Genomic DNA, 20761 nt, shown 5'->3' with positions numbered 1-20761 from the left:
TTTAAAGCATTTTCTAGCTACAAAACACTCAGAGGTGCTTAACCATTCCCCTTTTCTGTGGATGCCCTGAGACTCTGCAGGTTGCCCAAGGCCACATAGGTTTGATCTAATTGCAGGAGGCACAGTGGGGTACTGAACTCCCAACCTCTGGGTGCCCAGCCGGATACCTAAACCCCTGAGCTATTCAGTCTGCTATATAAACATTTAGCATAACAAAAATAAAAGTGGAAGAGTTGTAGCGCCTCCAGGACTCATTTCAGGTTTATCTCAGTGCACTACAATGCTCAGCTTTCATGCACTACAATGCGCAGCTGAGTTTGTCAAGGTGGACTTTAATCCAGAAAAGCTCACACAGGAAAAAAGATTAGTATCTAAGGTGCCGCACTGCTTTATCTTGTTATACATGTGGAAATAAACGGACACAGTTATCTCTTTGACATACATATAGATTTTTTTTTAACAAACCCTACCTTTGATTTTTATTTTAATTTGACAGATACAACATCTGTAATAAATGTATCAAGAAAGCACAGGTCCCAACATCTGTTGTGTTCCCTGACCTAAACTTTCAAGACAAGCCACAATGTTTAGAGCTCCTACAAAGAAAAATGTTCTGTCACTCGCATCTCCATTTTTTAGGATGTCTTCACTTAATATTCCAGGAAAACAGCTTCTTTATTCATATCAACATGCTGCACAATTGAAAATTATGGACATATATGAAAGATAGGTAAAATTTAAAACAAATTAAAATGTTAATTAGACTAATTAGACTATTTTGAATAAAAGACCAATTTTAAAAGGAAACTCATATATATGAGATACTATGTACACATTTTATAATCTGGTGACCCATTAACTGGGTACCTTCCTAGCTAATCAAAATATTACTTTGGTGAAAAACTATTATTTATCGCCCACGTGAAAGTGGATATTTCAGTGCATGTACTTCTCAAGCTCATTTCCTCAGTAGATTTTTAATTTGCTTTACATTTTGACTGCTATGGAGAATTCAACTTTCTCATTCCAATGATAAAAATCTTGGGTCCTCAGAGACAGAAGCATCTGGGTACAGTAGAAACTCCTAAGCCAATTATTTTTAAAATAATTTAAAAGCTTTTAAAAGCTGTTAACTCACTCCCAAGAGGTAATCTAAATTAAAAGAGCTCACAAAACCCACAGCCCCAAAGGAAAGGATGCAAAAAGTGCACGAAAAAATGTTGAGAAATGAACTCCCAACTCTTCTTTGAAATACGAACAGCAAAACTTTTGCCCAGGTGTAATGGTTCTGAAACATTCAGAAACAAATTTCCCTTGTATTATACGTACATTACAAAGGGCGGGGGGAAGAGGGAAGAAATGTCTAGCCTGGTTAAAAAACTGATTGATCTTATTTTTAGCAATAAGCTAAGGTCGCAATCCTCAACTCCCTGCTCTGAAGTCAAGGTGACTACTTTGAAGTACTGTACATGGTTTAAAGTTGATACATTTTAGCAATTCTATAGCTTCCTCTTTGGACTATCACAAAACAGCAGGAAAATTTACACACCACAGAAAAGAATGTTTTTGAAAAAAGAATGTTTTTGAAAAGAATGTTTTTGAAACCCAAATGTTCCACTGTACAATATCTATATTTTGATATTCATGAGTGTGCCCAATGCTCTTCTAGATATAAAAGTTTTTTGTTGATCAAGAGTGAGACTAAATATGGCCTTGCTGTAATAAATAAAAAGCACTAACTGCATGTGTTTACTAATGAATGTGTACTTTACAATGCAGCAAAAATTCTGCATAATGTAGAGGGGGAAAATGGAAGCTAAGATTTCTTCTTCACAGTTCCACCAGATGCAGTGACATTTTCCCCAATAACACTTTCAGGCCATGCTTGAGGATGGCAGGAACTTCAACAGTGCTCTACCCTAAGTAAGTTAACAGCATACTTATGTGAAAAGTTTTGATATGAAAGAAAATACACTAAAATCCCTCCTGCAATCACACTATTTTTTTAAAAAAGGAATTATTTGGTGAAAGCCAAGCTCACCTGATAGTAAAGCATTAAAACTGAACATTCATATATGAAGGACATGCAATTACAGCTCTCCACTCAGTTCATAGTTTATGTTCTTTCAATAAGAATAATAACAAATTATGATAAAATATAAAACAATCTGAATCCTGGAAACAGAATATTATTGTCAGTAAAACTACTTTGTGCAAACAGCAACAACTGCCCCACAGATGAAAACTTCACAGTTTTTTGGTGTGTGAAGTATCATGTCTAACTATACTGACCACTGATTATTACTGATCTTCCACTGGATAGGTTCCTCCTCCCACCTTCTTCCCACTTTTCAAAGAACCGTACACTGCTTCTGCAGGTAGACTCAACACAAACCTTCTGTTATCTAATTATGATCAAAGAATACTGTCACATCAATACGTATCCCTGTTGTAGAACCCGTCTCCTAAAGAAATCCACCAAGATTTTAATGAGAATGAAATATATTTACCTCTTAATTCTTTAGACAGGCAACTGCCATGTACTGAGACACCAGAAATCTTAGGTAGGATACGCTGTTTATCTGTTTATTTAACTGACAGTGTGCTTTATCAAATTAGTGGCTGGTTTTACTGTAGTAGTCTATGTTGTTTTTGAGGTGCTCTAAGAAGCCTGGCTATACTCAGGTTTTGCTTTGCTTTTGATAGAGATTCACAGCACAATTTCCTGATAAACTCACTGAAGGCACTTTATTCATTATAATAGAATACTCTCACTAGAGGCATTCAAGGAAAAGTTAGACAGCCACGTCTCAGATTTACTTTGGTTTGGATTCCTGCGCTGAGCAGGAAGGTGGACTCGATCTCCTTAGAAGCCTCTTCCAACTCCATTATTCTATGATCCACATTCATGATGGTCAAACTGGCCCTGTGCCTTGCCAGCCATGGTATATTTAATATGTTTACATATACAGTATTCCACTTTGACTCCCAGTGAAGAGTGCTCATGATCACAACTTATGTGAAATGTGCATACTGAACAGGATATCCTCATGACATTACTAACAGCATAGTAGGTACTGACACTACTATAGGACCTAAATAATGACTTGTATAAGTCAAACAGTCATCATGATCAAACTAAATGTCAACTTCATTCTTTTTACACTGTTTAGTACAAAGCATGTCCTTCTCAGCAGTCCCAAGCTATGTATGGATGCTCATTATACCAAATTAGCACTCCCAAACTCAAACACTAAAAACAATGAACTCTCATCACAGCTCTCATCTGAATGACAAAGTGTGGTAATGGAGACAAGACAACAAATGTCTTTTGAAAACAGCAAAATATAGATCTTTGCACACAAAAAGCCACCAACTTAGACCTAGAATCAAATTTAGATTCACTCTAGATCAGCAGAAACAATACCACTCTTCATACAGAATATATCCCATGTATAACTTGCAGTAAAAAATTTGCAATGAAATACAATCCCATTTGAATGCTATATGCACAGCCCCAGCACATAAATCCCTCAAGCAGCAATAGCTATCCGCCATTTCTTATCTTTTGCTTCTTAAAAACGTTACATGGCATGTGAGTAGACTACATGTTATTTCTTTGTTTAAAGAGAGGAAAATGCAAGAGTGAACTGAGATTTCAGCATCAAATTTACACTCAGTTCATGCATCTTATTAAAAACAGTGGGGCTCTTTTGGGTCTTTATCCATATTAACCTGAATAGAAACTGTAAATCTGAAAAAGATTAAGAAATCTTGCAATCCAGATCACTAACACAGGGAGCTATCCTACAATTCTAAAGGAACTTTGTTCATCAACGTTTACAATAAAGTAAAAGGCACATGTCAAAACTAATATCCTGTTCACACGGGAGGGGGAAGGAGAGACGGAGACAGAGAAAGAACAGGTATAGGGATTTTTAATTGTAGCAACTAACCTATAAATGCAATCCTAAAAGCACACGTACTTGGGAGTAAATCATACTGAAAGTCGGTTGGATACGTGGTTGCAGAGTCAGAAGCTGAAGGTTCCATCCCCCACTGTCCCTTCTGAAAGAGGCAGTCTGTGTGGCCTTGGCAAAGCTGCACAAATGCTTCCAGAGCATCCCCAGAGAAAGGAAATTATAACATACTTCTATGTAATTCTCTGCTTAGAAAACCCTGGGAAGAGTCACCATAAGTCAGAACTTACTTGATGGCACAAGATTATTGTTATTAAACATACAAATTGCTCTGCACATGACAGTAGAGGCTGTTCCAAGACCTCTCTATTCAGAGCACATTCCCATAGACTCTGAAGACTGAACGATGCCTATACACATATCTGGAAGGAATACCCAAGAGCAAAATATTTTGGACTATGAAACGCTGTAAACACTTATTTAAGACATCTGAAATTTGCTTTCTGCTCTAAAAGGCAGGAGATAAAAGCGCTGTGATGCTAGAAGATTAATCATCTGCCCCATGAAATACTCCAACTTACATCTATTAATGACATCATTAAAAAGTGTGGACATTACTGAACAAAACAATTTTTAAAAAACTATTTTACAAGTACCCTGTTTCCCCAAAAATAAGACCTAACATGAAAATAGGCCCTAGTATTATTTTCAGGATGCTCGTAATATAAGCCCTACCCCAAAAATAAGCCCTAGTTTATTAAAGTGAAAGCCCGCCCACCACCATTGTGTAGCAACCAGAAGAAGATGACATGACTGTATTTGAATAAATGTAGATTGCTGTACATGAAAAAAATGACCTGAAAATAAGCCCTACTGTGTTTTCTGGTGCACAAATTAATATAACACCCTATCTTATTTTTGGGAAAGCACAGTAGCAGTCACATTGGTTTGGGCCTGAGAAATCTGCCACTGGACTTGAAGATGAAACAACTCATTATTTGTGTGTATCCTCTCTGACCAACCCGTCATGTGTCTCGCCCCTCCCTTTTGCAACCAAAAGCAGTGCCTTCCCGTCATAAGATATCCTGTTACCACAGCAGAAATATCTTAAAGCCCAAATATTATTATTATTATTATTATTATTATTATTATTATTATTATTATTATTATTATTATTATTATTATTATTATTATTATTATTATTATTATTATTATTATTATTATTATTTTCTTTGAGATGCTAAGCACCTTCCCCCTCAGATTTTTTCCCCTCCTTAAGGACGACTGCTCAAATGTAAATAGATGCTTGTTGTGGTTGATAGGAGACAGATATTTCCATACATGAAAATTATTCAACTTAAAGAACATACCTAATTTGACATATTGTATAACATTTGAAAACGTTATTCATACAACTGTTCTAGCTGAGAATTACCCTGAAGTATGACAGAAGTCTACCTTCTGGTTTGGTTTTTACTTCCCCTAACTTCTAACATGATGAACTTTTTTTAAAAAAAGGGGGGGAAGAGTGTGTGTAACAGAATAACGTCTAAAGGCATTGAAATGTTCAGGCCCATAAAGAGGAGCAGTTTAGTGCTGGGTAAGGGAAGACAGAACCACATACAGTAAAAGTCAAAAAGTGGTGTTTTTTTTGTTTTTTTGTTTTGTTTTGTTTTGTTTTAAGTTTAGGCTATTTTTTCCCTACCACTACCACCAGTGAGTGGCCCAGAACAGAAACTGGAGCTGGTGGTGCTGGGTCGACCTTCCTCCCCCCCCCCAATCCAGACTGCCTGAGGAAACAGGAACTGAGAGGATTTGGGGAGAAATGAGACGATTTTGGGAGGTGGTGGGTCTTAGACTGTGAACTCCGGATACATTTCCCCCCCAGAAAGGAGAAATTAAAAACCAAGAGGCCAAAAAATATCTGGAGAACAAACCGAATAAGACGGTAACATATTTCAAAGGGATTGTTAAACGGGGCGGCGGGGGGGGGGGAGGGGGATGGCCATGAGCGCCAAAAGGGCTTCGAGGGCGAGAAGAGAGGCTGAAGAGAGCCAACTTTTTGTTGGGGTTTTCTGTTTGTTTGTGGCCTGGAGGCCAGAGAGCTACTTGGCCCTCGGGGGGGGGGGTTTCTGAGCCCCAGCACGAAGTCAAGCCGAACGGCTGTCCTTACAGCCGGAGGAAGGAGGCGTCGTTCCGGTCCCTTCCCAAGCGGCGCTCAAAATCCCTCGCCCAGGGCCAGGGGTGTGGCAGCGGCCGAGAGGAAACGATGGCGAAGGAGTTCGCAAGAAGGGCCAACACTCGCGCGCCCCAGCAAGCCGGGTCCTGGGCACTCCCTCGAGTGCAGGAAGGCGGCGGCGGGGCGGGGGGCGCGGGAAGGAGGGCGCCGGACGAGAGCGGATGTCGGGGTCGCAAAATCCCGGTGGGGTGGGGTGGGCCGCCCTCCCACCCCTCCGCTTACTCTTGAGTAAACGCCCCCCCCCAGCCCCGAACTGAGTGAGGCTCGCTGGCCAGAAAACCCACCAAAGATCGCGCTGCAACAGGCACCGCGTGCAAGGAAGGCATCGTGCGGTGTACGGGGGGGGGGGGGAGGGGGAGCACCGCTGGGGCAAAGGGGGGAGGGGGGGGAAGAAGAGTCCCGGCGGCGGGGCGCTCACCAAGCAGAAGCAGCTTCACCTCCCGCGCCGCTTTCTCGCCGTCCTCCCGGAGGTTCTTGTCGATCATCTTGGAGCGCTCGGCCGCCGCTTTGTCCTCGGCGCTCACGGTGCAGCCCATGGCGCCGCTAGGCTCTCGCCGGCCGGGGGATGTGGGGGGAGAGAGAGAGAGAGACTCGGGGAGCGAGCGAAAGGGAGCGGAGCCCCGGCTGCCTCGCTTTGGCGGCGAGCTGGCGAGGGCGGGAATCGGGGGGGGGGGGACGGGGAAGGGGGGTCGCTGGTTTGAGCAAGGGCGCGAGCCGGCGCGGGCAGCTCGGAGGCGAGCAGGGCGGTGGTGCGTCTTCGGTGCCCCTGCGGGTGCCGGCGCAGCTAGGTCTGGACACCCGCTCGCTTGCTGGAGGGGGGGGAGAGAAGAAGGGCGGGGATCCGGGGGCGGGACCGTGCCGCTCAAGCCCTAGCGCGGCTCCAGCGCCGGCGAGGAGGGGCGAGGAGGAGGAGGAGGAGGAAGGAAGGAGGGGAGGGGAGGGAGCGCGAGCCTCGGCGCCGTCAGCGAGCGGAGAAAGAAGGGGCGGCCTCGGAGGCGGAAAGAAGAGAGGCGAGGAAAGGGCGACGGCGCGGAGCAGCGGAGGCGACGCTGAACGCCGAGTGGGATGAGCCGGGACCCACCGACGAGGATGGCGGCGGCGGCTGGGAGCAGGAGCGGGAGAAGGGAGGAGCTCCGAGGAGCGGCGGCGCTGGCGGGGAGGGTCCAGGCGAAGGGAGACGGAGGGCGCTCAAGAGGGGGCCGGGGTCTCTCCTGCGAGGCTTTAGCCGGCGGCAGGAATTTCTTGGGGGGGGGGGGAGAGAGAGAGAGAGACTGCAGTTGGGCGCTCGAGGGGCGACCGGGTGGCCCTCCTTCCCTCCCTCCCGATGTGGCGGGACTGCAGCGGTAGCGAGTGGGGAGGGAGAGGGAGGCGGCGTGGGGGCGGGGCACGCGTTGCTGCCCGGGCGCCCCTTCATCGCCTGGTCTTCGCGGGTAAAACGCGGCCGAGGAGGCGCGGAGAGCGGGATTTTCCCTCCTCCCCCCCCCCCGAGAACAGCGCCTCTTCGGAAAGCCTCGGCGGCCTGTGTGCGGCGGGCCCGCCCCGTCGATCTCTTCGCCTTCACAAGTTTGCGCGTCTCTGCCAAGAGTGTGAAATGGGGTTATATGGAGAGTGGAAACGGGGAGACGCATGCCTCTCGCCCAGAAGGCACTGTTTTGTTAACGTAGTTGAGGTCAGAAAATAAAAAGATGGATGGATATGAGATCCAGGGCAGTTCCTCCTTCCGTTTCATTCGTGGGAATGATCAATAAGGCCCCGAGATAAACTTTCAGAATCTTCAAAACGCACCATCTCTGTGTCCTTCTATGCAATCACAAGTCTGTACGATCGAATGTTTTTTTTAATTATATATTTGCAAATCTCCAAAATTTCGCTATAGAATATTTTCAATAAAAATACAGACAATGCAGAAATTTGTTTTTACCCGTCCTTTCGCTTTTAAAAAAAAAGAAGATCCAAAACGGCTTACATCAATAGAACATGGCCTCTAGCATGCAGGGAAGGGGGGGGAGAGAAACAGACTTCTGAAAGGGGTGATTCTGGAAGCTGTGATGTTGTGGAGGTTGACTGTAGTACATCAAAGTGTTCTTTCAGCAGGATGATTTCTTAGGTTATGTGGAGCAAGAAAAGTGGACTTCGTGTGCATCCTAAGTATTCTTACAACTCATATCGTTGTATAGACTGCAAAGAGAAGGCTTGATAAGTGACTGGTGTTCGAGGATCTATTGTTGCTTCATGTTCAGAACAGAAATACAGTACTAGCAAGCTGTCAATATTTTGCTCTACAAGAACCAAGAAAAAGTAACAGGCGTAGCATGATGATACAAATGTAGTCAAAGCAGTTTCTTAAGAGAGGTCTTAAAACGGGTCGCTCTTTAGTCAACATATATCTGAAAGTGCCTCTTTACCTATAATTCTTCACATACATATTGAAGGTCCAGATGAGAGGTCCTGCTCTATCAAGGAGGGAGCAGAACTTGGAAAAGTTACTTGTTGGGGTTCCAACTTGCAGACTAACCAAGCCAGCTTGTGGTCCAGAAAAAGTGAGGTTTTCCCCCAGGTTCTGGGCTAGATCAAGGCCTTGTTCTGTTCCCAGGTTTGCCCTATTGCTTAGGCTGTCCTACCTAACAAGGATATTGTGACCTATGAGTTCTCTTGAAGAAACATAGAGTAAGTGAATGTGGAATGTGCTCGCTGTTGAGGCATGTAGATACACCTTGGACTAGAGACAGCAAATTAGGACTCCTTCCCCCAACAATTTTTTTAAGTATGTGTTTCACAGCCTCCAAAATGGTTGGCATCGGCTGCTGTGATTTTACGCTTGTTTTGTTTTATGGCTGCTGTAATTTTATTGTGATTGTGTTTTATTGCATTCTGATGGCAAGTATTATGTTACTTTGTTGGTTTTATGTTGTGAGCTTTCTTGGGCCTATGGGGATAAGACAGGGAATTAAAGTTTTAACAGTGAAGGAAATAAAAGGAAGTGCATCGTGACTCCACTGAAAAAGTCCTCTCTGGAAGAAGACCCAGAAATGACAAGCACTCCAGTTCCACAGACACAATCACCAGGCCTCCTTGAGCCTAACACCTAGAAGGAACCTGAGCCCCCAAGGAGGGCCCAACCTCTCAAGAAAAAGGCCTGGCAAACCTTCCAGCTTCCAAGAGTGCCACACATCTAAAAAGGCAGGACCAAATCTCTGTACTGTAGAAGTATCTGGCCGCAGCGGGGCCTTCTTGTTTAGAGTTCTCCTCTTCAAGAGGACTTCTTATAGAAGCATCTAATTACTGCTGCTAAAACTTAAGTGGTGATTTTGCAGCTTCTGCTACAAAAAGTTTGTCCAACTTCTGGCACACCAGCTTTCTTCCGTTGTGTAATCTTGGACTGTCTTTGAGTGTGTTTTGTTTCGTCCTCAGTTTATTGTGTGCCCTGGAATCCTGTAGGTGACCTTGGACTGTTTCTTACTTCGCCTCTTGTTTCTTCCTTGTCTGTAGTGTTATCTTCAGACCCTGATTGGCATCGCCCCAGAACTACCTTGACCTTACTGTTTAGCTGTTCTGTGCACCTGCTTGGCCTTGACCTGGCTTATTACCTACTGCCCTTCACCCATTCTCAGTTTGCGATCTGGAGTGAAGAAACGGCATTGTAGCCTTGGAGTTGCTGGGCCAGATCAAGAACTTAGCAACAATATATGGAGGAGGAAGAAATATGTATGTCCAAAGTCATTTATCTCTATTTTTATAGAGATTTTAGTATTATTTCTGAACAGTTTCCAAAGGCCACCCCACGTAGAGCACACTACAGAAATCCAACTGGGTTATAACAAAGGCATGTGCCACTGTGACCAGATCAGACATTGCCAGGAACTGGTGCAACTGATGTACTAATTTTAGCTCAGCAAATTCATTCCTGACCACTGCAAAACACTGGGCATCCAGGCTCAGGAACAAATCAAGGAGCATACCCAAGTTGCACAGGAATGTAAGCCCTGGAGTGGTGGGTTACAGATCTGTCCACATCAGCTCAGACCATGGACCACCTATACTGTAGAAGTACCTGGCTGTGCGAATGAGCTTTCCTGGTTTATCCTCACCGCTACAGTCCAATGCTCCCTCAGTGACCATTGCTTAGATCCAAGGGAGCCATGAGTGACACAGAATGGAGGGTGGCTGGCTGCAGCAGGATGGGAGTGGGCCAGATTGGGGAAGGGGATGCCGTCTTGTAGAGGTGGACCACTCATAAACGACATCTTTGGATCAGTCTTTAATATTTGCAGATTATAGACAACTCAAGATTAAATATGTGACAAATTTTTCTGGTCTGTAGTTTGCAGACCAGAAAAATAAACACCTTGAACATTTATTGCTGGTTTGCAGGGGTGAGGTCTAAGTCGTTAGAATCACCAACAATTAATATTCGCAACAATAAATAAATTTAGTTTATTTGCTTAATGTTAGTATGGCTAAAAAGTCTACGCAGTAATTCATACCCACCAAGTTTTCTCCAAGGGATACCAGTGAACACAGCTTTATTAGCAAGAGAGGATGGAACAAGAAAGTGCAAGTGTCTTATCTTTCAAACATCAGAACTTTTGCCTCCCACTCTCACCCTGTGGTTGATGAGGTGCAAATGTTCCAGTTGTGGGGACACAGAGGAAGGTGCAAAAGTTCTGCTTTAAGCCTAAAGGAGAAGCATGGAAAGAGGAAGTCTGAGATCATCTGGAATGTTGAAGCAGGAGGACGCATTTCCTTCCATTCAAACGCAGATGTAGCAAAGGTCTACCTGAATGAGTGTCCAAGCACCCAAAAGGTCTAGATGACAAGGGCAAAACTGGAACTCAGTTCAGGTAAGACAGAAGTATTATTAATGTTTCATAAATTAACTGATCAAAAGAGTGCAGTTACATCTCCTCTCTGCAAACTAGGGCTTTTTCCCTTGACTTTCACATAGCTGCTATGCACCAAAATGCTTTCCCCCCCTTTTTTTTTTTTACCTTTTGCTCTTGAACCATCCATAACCTTTTTTTCTCTCCAAAATTAATCTGACCACTGTATTTCGCACACATGTAACCTGTTTGGACTATTGCAGCATGATTTAAGTGGGGCTTTCCACATGGGCTGAAACATCCACCAGGAATATGGCTGATCATCTTATGGAAAGAAGGCTCACTGCAGTGATTTTGTCTTACCTCTACCACCTACTGGGAAATTTCCAAGCACAATTCAATTTCTAAGCCCACTGTAACATTCTGAACAGTCTGAGCCCTACATGTTTAAAACAATGCCTCTACCCATGAGTTTTCCCAACCTGTCAAATTTGGCAAGGCCCTGGTTTATGTGAAATCTGCCAGATGAAGTATAAAACTTTACTTACTTGGCCTAACAAAGAAGAAATGGCCCACTTTCTTGTTGTATGTATCCTCAAGAATTGTATACACAAGGAACAACTATAAACTCTCTGTATAGAACCAGTGGCCTAAAACACTGTATTCTGTGAGAGTGGACTGTAATCCATGGAAGCTCACACAGGAATACATATGAGAGTCTTAAGGGTGGCAGAGGACTTTGGTGTGTTGTTGTCTGTGTATATGCTATGTTGTGATGGGGAGCTTTCTCTGTAGGGATCCTTACAAAAGGGCCCCGTTGTCACTCCCTTCCCCCAAAGCGGCCACCATTCTGAGCAGAAAAATATTACTGCACAGATCAGACTAGCACTAGTCCTTCATGGGCCCTTAAAACACACGCGCGCGCATGCACACAAACGCACACACACAGAGAGAGAGAGAGCAAATGGAAAGCAAAGTTATTGGAGTGTCTGAGATTAACCAGTTTATTTCGGTGAGAGCTTTCATGGATATCATACTTCTTCAGACATGTGGACCACAAAAGTCCAAAAAGGAAGTGGGGGGAGAGAGAGAGCGCAATAACATACGCTTCTGTAAATCTTGGAGTTTCCTCAAGCCAGTTGATGCTCTGAGAAAGTAACTTTAAAGTTTTATAGTATTATAGGGATATAGCACTATATTCCTTCGAAAGCTTTGTGTTAAAAGAAATTATTCTAAAAACCTTTTACAGGTTAGCAGCACCATTAACTGCTCGCTAATTTGGTGGTGATTGTATTTACAAGAGTTTTTCCAGTGTTTAATAAATGTATATTCTAGGTAGTGTTAGAAGGCATAGTGCGATAGCTTCCTTCATGTAGTATTTTGCTTTATTTAAAACAAAAATCTTGCTGAGACAGTGTTTTAGGCCAGGTATACTGAATATGCTGAGCTGTTGTCCTTTCAGTTGTCCACCCTTGGGGGGGGGGGAAGGAGAGAGAAAGAAGGGTACCATCAATAAACAGCATTGGTTTAGACAGGACATCATGAAGCATACATACAATATGCACACAATATCTTCCTATAGCATGGAAAGTGAATTGCAATGCTGGCTGTAGCTTTCAGTGTATAAGCAACAGATGCAGTAGCACCAGGAAAACTGTTGCAGTTGTATGTGTTTATTTTAGTTTGTTTGTTTACATTTATGTACTGTCTTTTCTATAAAGGCAATGTACAACAGAATCATTTAAACAGGAAAAACAAAACCATCTAAACAATGAAAAGGGAGAAAACTGAAAGCTGTGTTTGAATTCATTACAATTGAGTTGGGCTCAATTATAGCTCTGAAGAGAGTACATTTTACAGCTTGGAAGTGCCACAAGAGAAAGCTGCTTTGCATGCACTGAGCAGGCAAACCTCTGCTGGTAAAAAAAAAATATTGTCAAGAGGAATTCTCCCTCACCCAGGCAGGTTCAGAACATGAGGGGTGTCCCCTTTGATAGCCAGACCATGAATCATTGAAGGCTTTAAAATCAGGATTTGTGTCTCGAATTCAAACTGGAAAGCAATCGGTAGCCACTGCGAGCCTTTTGGTATCCTGGCTAGTCAACCCTGATGCAATTAGGATTATGTTGCTTGTTGGGGAAAAGCAGCAGGAGGCTTGCTCACGGGATCTTTTTTTCATCTATTTGGTGCTGGGTTGCTGCCTAACAGGTCCCCAGGTTTATTAACACATTTTATTGCCAGAAACACAGTAAATGAACCTTTCCAAGATGGACCATAACCTTGCCTTTTTGTTTTGTTTATTTCTGCCATTGGCACAGACAACACCTGTAAGAGGGTGCTGTATAACATGGGAAGGACTGTCTCCTGCATTGGTCCAGAATGGGAAATTTGCTTCCCTTACAGATGTGCCCAGTTTTTGCTGCCTTTTGGTAGGGAGGGAATAAATCTTTGTTTTAATCTCTCTCTTATTTTTTTTAGCTGCCTTGCGGACTATGTTTTAGTAAGGAAGAAATAAATAAATACACAGTTATTAATAATAATTTAGGCACAGCCACTGTGCTAGAAGTAGGCAATATTCTGACAGCAAGGATGGTTTGTTGGTAGGTTTGGGGATAGCAGTGGTTAAAAACAAAAATGTTGCATAAACAGCAGCTCCGGTTTTCCTGAAAAATTTATTTCAATCATATAATCCACTCCAGTTTATTCAAGCTTGCACTGCTCCCTTTGCATGCATCACTGTACAAATATATCTGGGCTTTCTCGCAGAGTCTTTCGTTTCCTTGATTTGTGAAGAAGGTCAATACTTGCTAACGTTCATAACTGCTCAGATTTGCTCCTAGTTTCGGATGGGGGGGGTTAAGCAACATATAAAGCATGCACCCGAGCTCCTTGCAAGAATAATATTTTTTAAAAGATGTTTATTCATTTCAGCTGAAGAAAGTATAACTATAGCCACAAAACTAAACACTGCACTTCTCAGACCAAGTCAGTGTGTATAGTACCAGTCCGCCTCCATCTCCAGAAGTATCACATATTGTAAATTTTAATCACTAACGCTAAATAATTCATTAGTGAACAGAGCTGAACTAAATATCTCACCATGAAGATTATCATTCTTATTCACCACACAAAGATTGCCCTGCATGTCAGGTATGTAAATATATAGGAGTGAAGTAGATTTAGCCAGCTATTAGTATCAGGATCTTGAAGAGAGGGGGGCTGGTGATTCTTTCTTTCTCAGTTCCTTCCGCCAACAAACCCTCCTCTGTCAGGTGCAGATAATAATGGCTCATCTTCCTAGCAGGTTGCTTTTAAGAATTCATAAGGTAATGATGAGGCAAAGCATTCTGAACATTGAGAAAAGTACTGTTAATTATGTCCTTTTGTTAAAAAGGTGTCTCTTTGTATAACAGAATGGCTTTGATTAAAACTATTGAACATCTTTACATGGTAATGACTAGGTTTTGCAGAAAATAAACCTGTTTCTTGAACCTATTTCTGAAAATCAGATTTTGCTTCTAAACTATGTTTTACAGTTTAACAAACAATCCTGGTCTAATTGCATTTCAACATTTGTTGACCTCCAGGATAGATTTTTTTCCCTGCCACAATATTGTGCCAGCAGCCCTATATAATTCTTTATACTAGAAACAGTAGGCAGATAAAATGCTCTTGCATTTATGGGAAGTGTATGACTCTTGTGTGTAATCCTTCGTAAAAACATAGCTGAAGGGCAGAATATAATTTAATATGCTAAAGTAAGAGCTAGGATTAGCATAATAGTCATACACTGCTGTGCCCCAAGAGACTTATTTTCTAATTACCGACTCCATGAAATTATTGTGTTCTGTAGATTAGGCACTATGTAAGCTATCTGATTAACAACAAAGAATGCCGCCGTGCACCAAATGCAGGATAATGTTATCAACTTTGGAATGAATTCATACTTTCACCCAACAAGTTGGATCACTTCCTACAGTGTTGGAATGGTTAAGTTACCTATATGGCAAGCTAAGGAAGCTGTGCTACCATCTAGAGATTTATAAATTTGAAATCCTATCAGATAACAGACTTTTTTTTATTTGTATCAGAGCACTGTATGATTCCAAATCATGAAATACAGGCAAAATAAAAAAACCAATTTAAATGTTGAGACAGTCAGACTGTTTTTGACCAGAAGCAGTCAGAGCTTGAGATGTGTACAGAAACCTCTCTCTCAACTTCAGCCAGTGTCCAGGGTCTCAGTGTCCATGAAGTGGGTGGGCTGCGTGTTGTTCCAGTGCTATGCTTCTGGAAGTGAAGATCTGCTGGCTGCATGCCGTTGCCCAGGGGACACCAAGTATACTAACAATGCTTTTCTGCTGTTCAGGGAGGCTCCTGCCATATCCCCCAGACAACGGACAGCATCACCAGTAGTCGTGGATAGCAACAGGAAACATAGACAGGCAATATCCAGAAGACCACAGGCTCCTTTGCTATGCTATTCTGTTGATGTTATTAGTTACTTTTCTTTCAATTACAAACAGGCTTTTCAGTCTCACAAGAGGTATAAGAGAGGTGCAAGTTTGGGATTTTAAATGCTTGGATTCACATCAATTGTAAACTGCTCCATTTCTCTACAAACCGAGCAAGAATTATTTCTTTCAATTTCACAGTAGTCTTAATCTGTTGTAATTATTCAGGACAGATTACTTCTAATATGCCCTAAAGTCATCTTAATGCAAGAAACAATTTTCTAGTGGTTCAGATGATTTTCACTGCTCTTCTGAAAATCTTTTGCTTTGAAATTTGTTCTGGCATAATATGACTGTTACAGGTGCTGCCTGTCATGAACCATGCTGGGTTGAAGAGGCATCCATGCTATTGCGAACTTGGCTGTAAGGGAAAGGAAAGACTATTAAACTGGTTCAGACCAGTTTTGATTTGTTTATGATAGCTGATTGTCATGTTTGGAAGCCCACCATCCCATCCTTACTGTCAGTTTTTTTTATTATAAAGTTGGCCAAGTTCTGTCAACGTCAAATCTATGACACTAAAACAAAGTCCTTTGAGCACTATAAGATTATAAAACTCCTTGGTAGGTTGAGTCTCTAAGGGTCCATCAAAGTTGCCCTATATCTCTGACAGGATTAATCTCAATGTAAGATAAGAAAACCCCTTATAATCTTATCAGTGTTCATCTTGATACCAAAATACAAGGAGTTTAAATGCTTCATCCCCCATCGGGGAATGAGGATAAGCCATTGTTTCAGTCATGGTGTAATAAGTCTTTCTAGCTATCTATATCTTATTCATTCTACTTGTCCCAAGCTGAGAAAAATGATTCCAGGCAACATCAGTTTGCCTAATTTACAAGCTTTATTTATATAATTGCTCCTATGCATAAAAATCCCCAAATCAATAATTCAAAAATATTTGAAAAATGTAATCTTTGAGAAGTTACAGGCACATTTACTTCCTCATATAAACCTGTTGCTTCTGTAGAGGAAACAAAACTGGGAATACTATTTCTGATTGTTATTGTTTCCCATCTCTGTTGTTTTTCTTATCATAAAACTTATCATAAACCAGACTCCTGTCTGTGCAAGAAAATACAGAAATCAAAAGTATGTGCAGAGAACCTGTGTATAGGAGAGAGACAGGCTGTAAAACACTGTTTATGACAAAGACATATTACATGTTTCAGCCTGTTAAAATCATAAGGTTGCCTTGAGGCCTACAAAAATGTATATTAAAAAGAACACACAAATACATTTGTCTAAATATTACAACATACAGAATTTCTCAGTTAATGGTATGCTGCTGTATACAACCTATCTCACCAATCTGTGCTAAAAAATTGTTGGCCAGGTGGTCAGAAAGGTAAGAATTCAGTAATCTGTGATTGAGATAGTCGCAGTTAAGATAATTGGACAGACAACATAGTAATAGAGATGATGATAGGGTATTATTGAAGAAGTTCAGATGAAAAGGACTTCCACCACTAAGTATACTAACAATGTTCAGTAGACAGAGCTAGTTGGGGAGGGGCATATTCTCCCTTGGAACCAAGAAGACATCTTGCAGGACAGGAAAAAGCATGGTCCACAGGCAGGTCTGGTTCTATCTTTTGCATCTGCTTCAAGTAGCATTTGTAGGAGCTGCTTTAGCCAATGCCTGCTGGAAGGCTGTGTAGCCAGAGTCATACTGTGTATATATCTGGCTTCTGGACCAGAGGTACAGATTTTATCCCTGCCAGTGTACCCATGTGGAGTGATAGTTCCAGTAGCTGCATGTGTCTAAGCCACACCATTGTTTTATAAGCAAAGCTGGGCAACTCAAAATTCAGAAGACATTTCTTATGACTCAAACATTTCATAGGAGATTACATTCTGCCTTTATTTCCTTTGCATCCAAAAAAATGGCAAAAAGGAGGCCAGTGTTCAGCTCTGTTTATAATAGCTCCAGACAGCAGCAGTCATTTGCTGTTGCTGCTGCTACTAAACATTTATGAAACTCAAATGCATATAAAGGAACAGGTTGTGACCAGCTGTGTGTGTTTAGTACAGAGCATAGGTCACCGAGATTCCAAGCTGCAGTTTTCTTCCTTGTTTGGAACTACCAGTTGTTCTCTAAAAAGACAATAGAAAGGCCAAGGCCATCATCTCTTACAGAATAGGGCCTGCTTCAACCAATAGATGACACTGGTTACAGTTCAGGCTGTTGATTCTTAACCAAAGTTCCAGGAAGAGGAGAATAAAGTAGAATAACAAAGAGATGAGAGGGAGACAAAAAGAGTGGACATGTATTTTCAGTACTATAAAACCAGGAGGAGTCCTGAGTCACCTTGAAGACTACGGGCAGAACCCTGTACAGGGGATTTAACAACTCTGGACACAGAGCACTCCAGCTTGTAGTTATGAAAGCCAGAAATCATCACCTTAAAAACAACTTGGTACTTTGGTTTGTTCGAAGAATTAGTGAATTCGCCATTGCACCATTCCACATATAGTCAAGACCCAACGGGGGCTGAGACACATGACATGAACTGTTCCAGATTAGAGCCCACTTCATCAAAAATGCTAAGTGTACTTCCTTCTTGCTGGTATGGTTGTGGAGAGTATACACTGTGTCCTCAGTGTGAAGTGCAGGAAGTAGAAGAAAGTGGCAGGTTATCACTCTGTATATTGACAGAGAGCCAGTGGTGGTGACAGCACAAACATTTCGGCATTGGTAGTCTAATGAACACATGCAGGATAATTAAAAAGTCATCATCCCATTTTAAGCTGCAGGTAATAGAATTTAAATCTTGCTTAATTGTAATTCAGTGGTTCAGCCTGCGAGTTTCCTAGAGAAGAGTTAAGGTCAGTAGCAAAAGATCCAGAGAAAGTGAAACATTCCATACCACCAAATCTACATCTCCCAACCTGCTTGCACTGCAGTGTGCTGGATGGCATCATCATCACTGCAGCCAACATGGTAGCCCAACACATATGAAAGCATTAAGTTGGGGAAGGCTGGCTTTATCTGCTGCTGATGAATGGAGACGTGGCATGTCCTGTAACAGCAGACGTTCCCCTCACCCTTGTCTCAACCCAGTCAACAGCAGCATTTCCTGATGTCGTAACAGGAACGCCAGGCAGAAGAGGATCAGCACTTGTGCGGCATCGGAATGAACAATAAATTGGTTTCCACATGTAAATAAAGGTTGATTGCTGTCACTGTGTCTCCACAAAATGGTAAAACAGCAGCACTTGCACATGAGTCATGATTCCTTGGTCCCAGACATTTTGCCTCCATCAGCTCTAACAAACATAGTTGTGGGTGAATTATTATGAGAATTATTCAAAAACATCTGTGAGGCTGGAGTTGCCCATGGCTATCCTAGGATATTGTCACAATCAAACAATTATGACAAAGATAATACATTTTTCTGGCACTCTTTTCTAAAGAACTTCACCAATAATTTAGAATTTACTGTTGATGGTATTTCACTGTTATCTGCTAAAAAAAAAAATTGGGAAAACATTTTGCTCCATTGTATGAAGTAGCAGATTAAGAGTGTATTCTGCTAAACACTGACTAATCTATAGCTTTTTAGATATTGTCAGACTACAGCTCCCATAAACTCTGATCATGCAGCATGGAGCCAACAGAGAGTCATAGTCCAATAACATCTGGAGTTTGATAGGTTTCCTTGGTAGACTGAATAAAGTCCTGGAACATTAGCATTATTTTAATGGATAGGAAGGTGGATCCATGACTTGTGTTGTGCTTGAATGGATGCTACACAGCTAATTCACTGCACCAAAACTTCATACTTAACTTTTATCATGTAAACTACTGTATTTAAATTCCAAACAGTGTTTGAAACCAGTACAACTCTAGGGAAGCTCTGGAAGGCTAAAAGCTAGTTTCCCACTCCCACGATCCACTGCAGGCTACATCAGCCCCAACATTTCATAAGAAGAGAAAATTTCATAAGAAGAGTAACTTTTCTGGCAAAATCCATCTTGCCATGAACTTTTGGATATAAAAGATTTTCACATGGGTATACACATGATGAGGGACGTGGTGGCACTGCGGGCTAAACCGCAGAAGCCTGTGCTGCAGGGTCAGAAGACCAGCAGTCGTAAGATCGAATGCATGCGATGGAGTGAGCGCCCGTCGCTTGTCCCAGCTCCCGCCAACCTAGCGGTTCGAAAGCATGCAAATGCGAGTAGATAAATAGGGACCACCTCAGTGGGAAGGTAACAGCGTTCCGTGTCTAAGTCACACTGGCCATGTGACCACGGAAGATTGTCTTCAGACAAAACGCTGGCTCTATGGCTTGGAAACGGGGATGAGCACCACCCCCTAGAGTCGAACACGACTGGACAAAAATTGCCAAGGGGAACCTTTACCTTTACCTTTATACACATGATGAAGCGGATTTTAATCCACAAAAGGTATTGTATGATTTTTTTAGTGGTCTGTAAATGTATTGCCTGCTTTTGCATTTATAATTAATTTTAGTAATTCAAATTGCAGTGTGCAATACCATCATTATTTTAGGCTGCAAATCACGAATGCCTGTGCATTAAACACTGCTAGCTTATGTCTTTGTTCTTGGATTTAAATGGGAAGCAAGTTCAGCATGTTACATTTCTGTCAAGGAAATCTAGGATGTTTGTGCATCTGAATGGAATGTGGAAGGCCTGATAAAAGCCTTATCTTGCAAAATGATCTCTCATTGAACAATGAAGCAATTTGCTGTGTGTGTAAATAGAGGAATTTAAGTAATTAATGGGCTTCCTTCATACTTTAATCTAGAATTATGTGTATAGCACCATGAGTGGCCCATTTGCAGCTTTATCCAAGAATTCATAAATCAAATCTGTGGAGGAGATCTTGTCTGTGTGGATCAGTCCCAGCCTTCCTGTGTTGACTGGAAAGACCTGAAAACTTGAAAGGCAATTGTCCGCATGTTTGGTGGACTGGGATTCCTGCACATAGTTCCAGAGCTGAGGGAATGCTGTAACTCAGTTCAGCTGAAAGAGGTTACAGTCTCCATTCAGACCTTTCCAATCAGCACAGGTAAGCCAGAAACGCAGGAGGTGGAGCAGGCATACACATGCTCCAAAAGTGCAGTGTATAAATACCTGAATAGAACCGGTAATGTGAACATCATGTATTGCAACATTGTTGTAAACAACTCTTTTTTAAATAATTAAAGCTTCAAATGTACAGGGCAGCTGAGTTAAAAAGGAAGGCTTCATACTTCATGAAACTGGGAAGTAAAACCAGATGATGTAAGCAAGCCA

At 42.1% G+C, this 20761-nt stretch overlaps 1 protein-coding gene across 1 annotated transcript in view; it reads right to left on the bottom strand.

Annotated features, from left to right (window-relative positions):
- The window catches only part of GNAI2 (G protein subunit alpha i2), a 159268-nt gene extending 151926 nt beyond the window's left edge, over positions 1 to 7342 (bottom strand). Inside the window, exon 1 of the mRNA XM_072989852.2 lies at positions 6578 to 7342. Within this exon, the coding sequence (XP_072845953.1) occupies positions 6578 to 6695 (118 nt within the window). The 5' untranslated portion in view covers positions 6696 to 7342. The remainder of the gene's footprint in view (positions 1 to 6577) is intronic.
- Between the last annotated feature and the right edge of the window lie 13419 nt (positions 7343 to 20761).

The sequence above is a fragment of the Pogona vitticeps genome, chromosome 2 (assembly GCF_051106095.1).
Source record: "Pogona vitticeps strain Pit_001003342236 chromosome 2, PviZW2.1, whole genome shotgun sequence".
Lineage (NCBI taxonomy): Eukaryota > Metazoa > Chordata > Lepidosauria > Squamata > Agamidae > Pogona > Pogona vitticeps.
The sequence above is the reverse complement of the archived record's forward strand: the minus strand, read 5'-3'. Positions and strand labels throughout refer to the sequence as shown.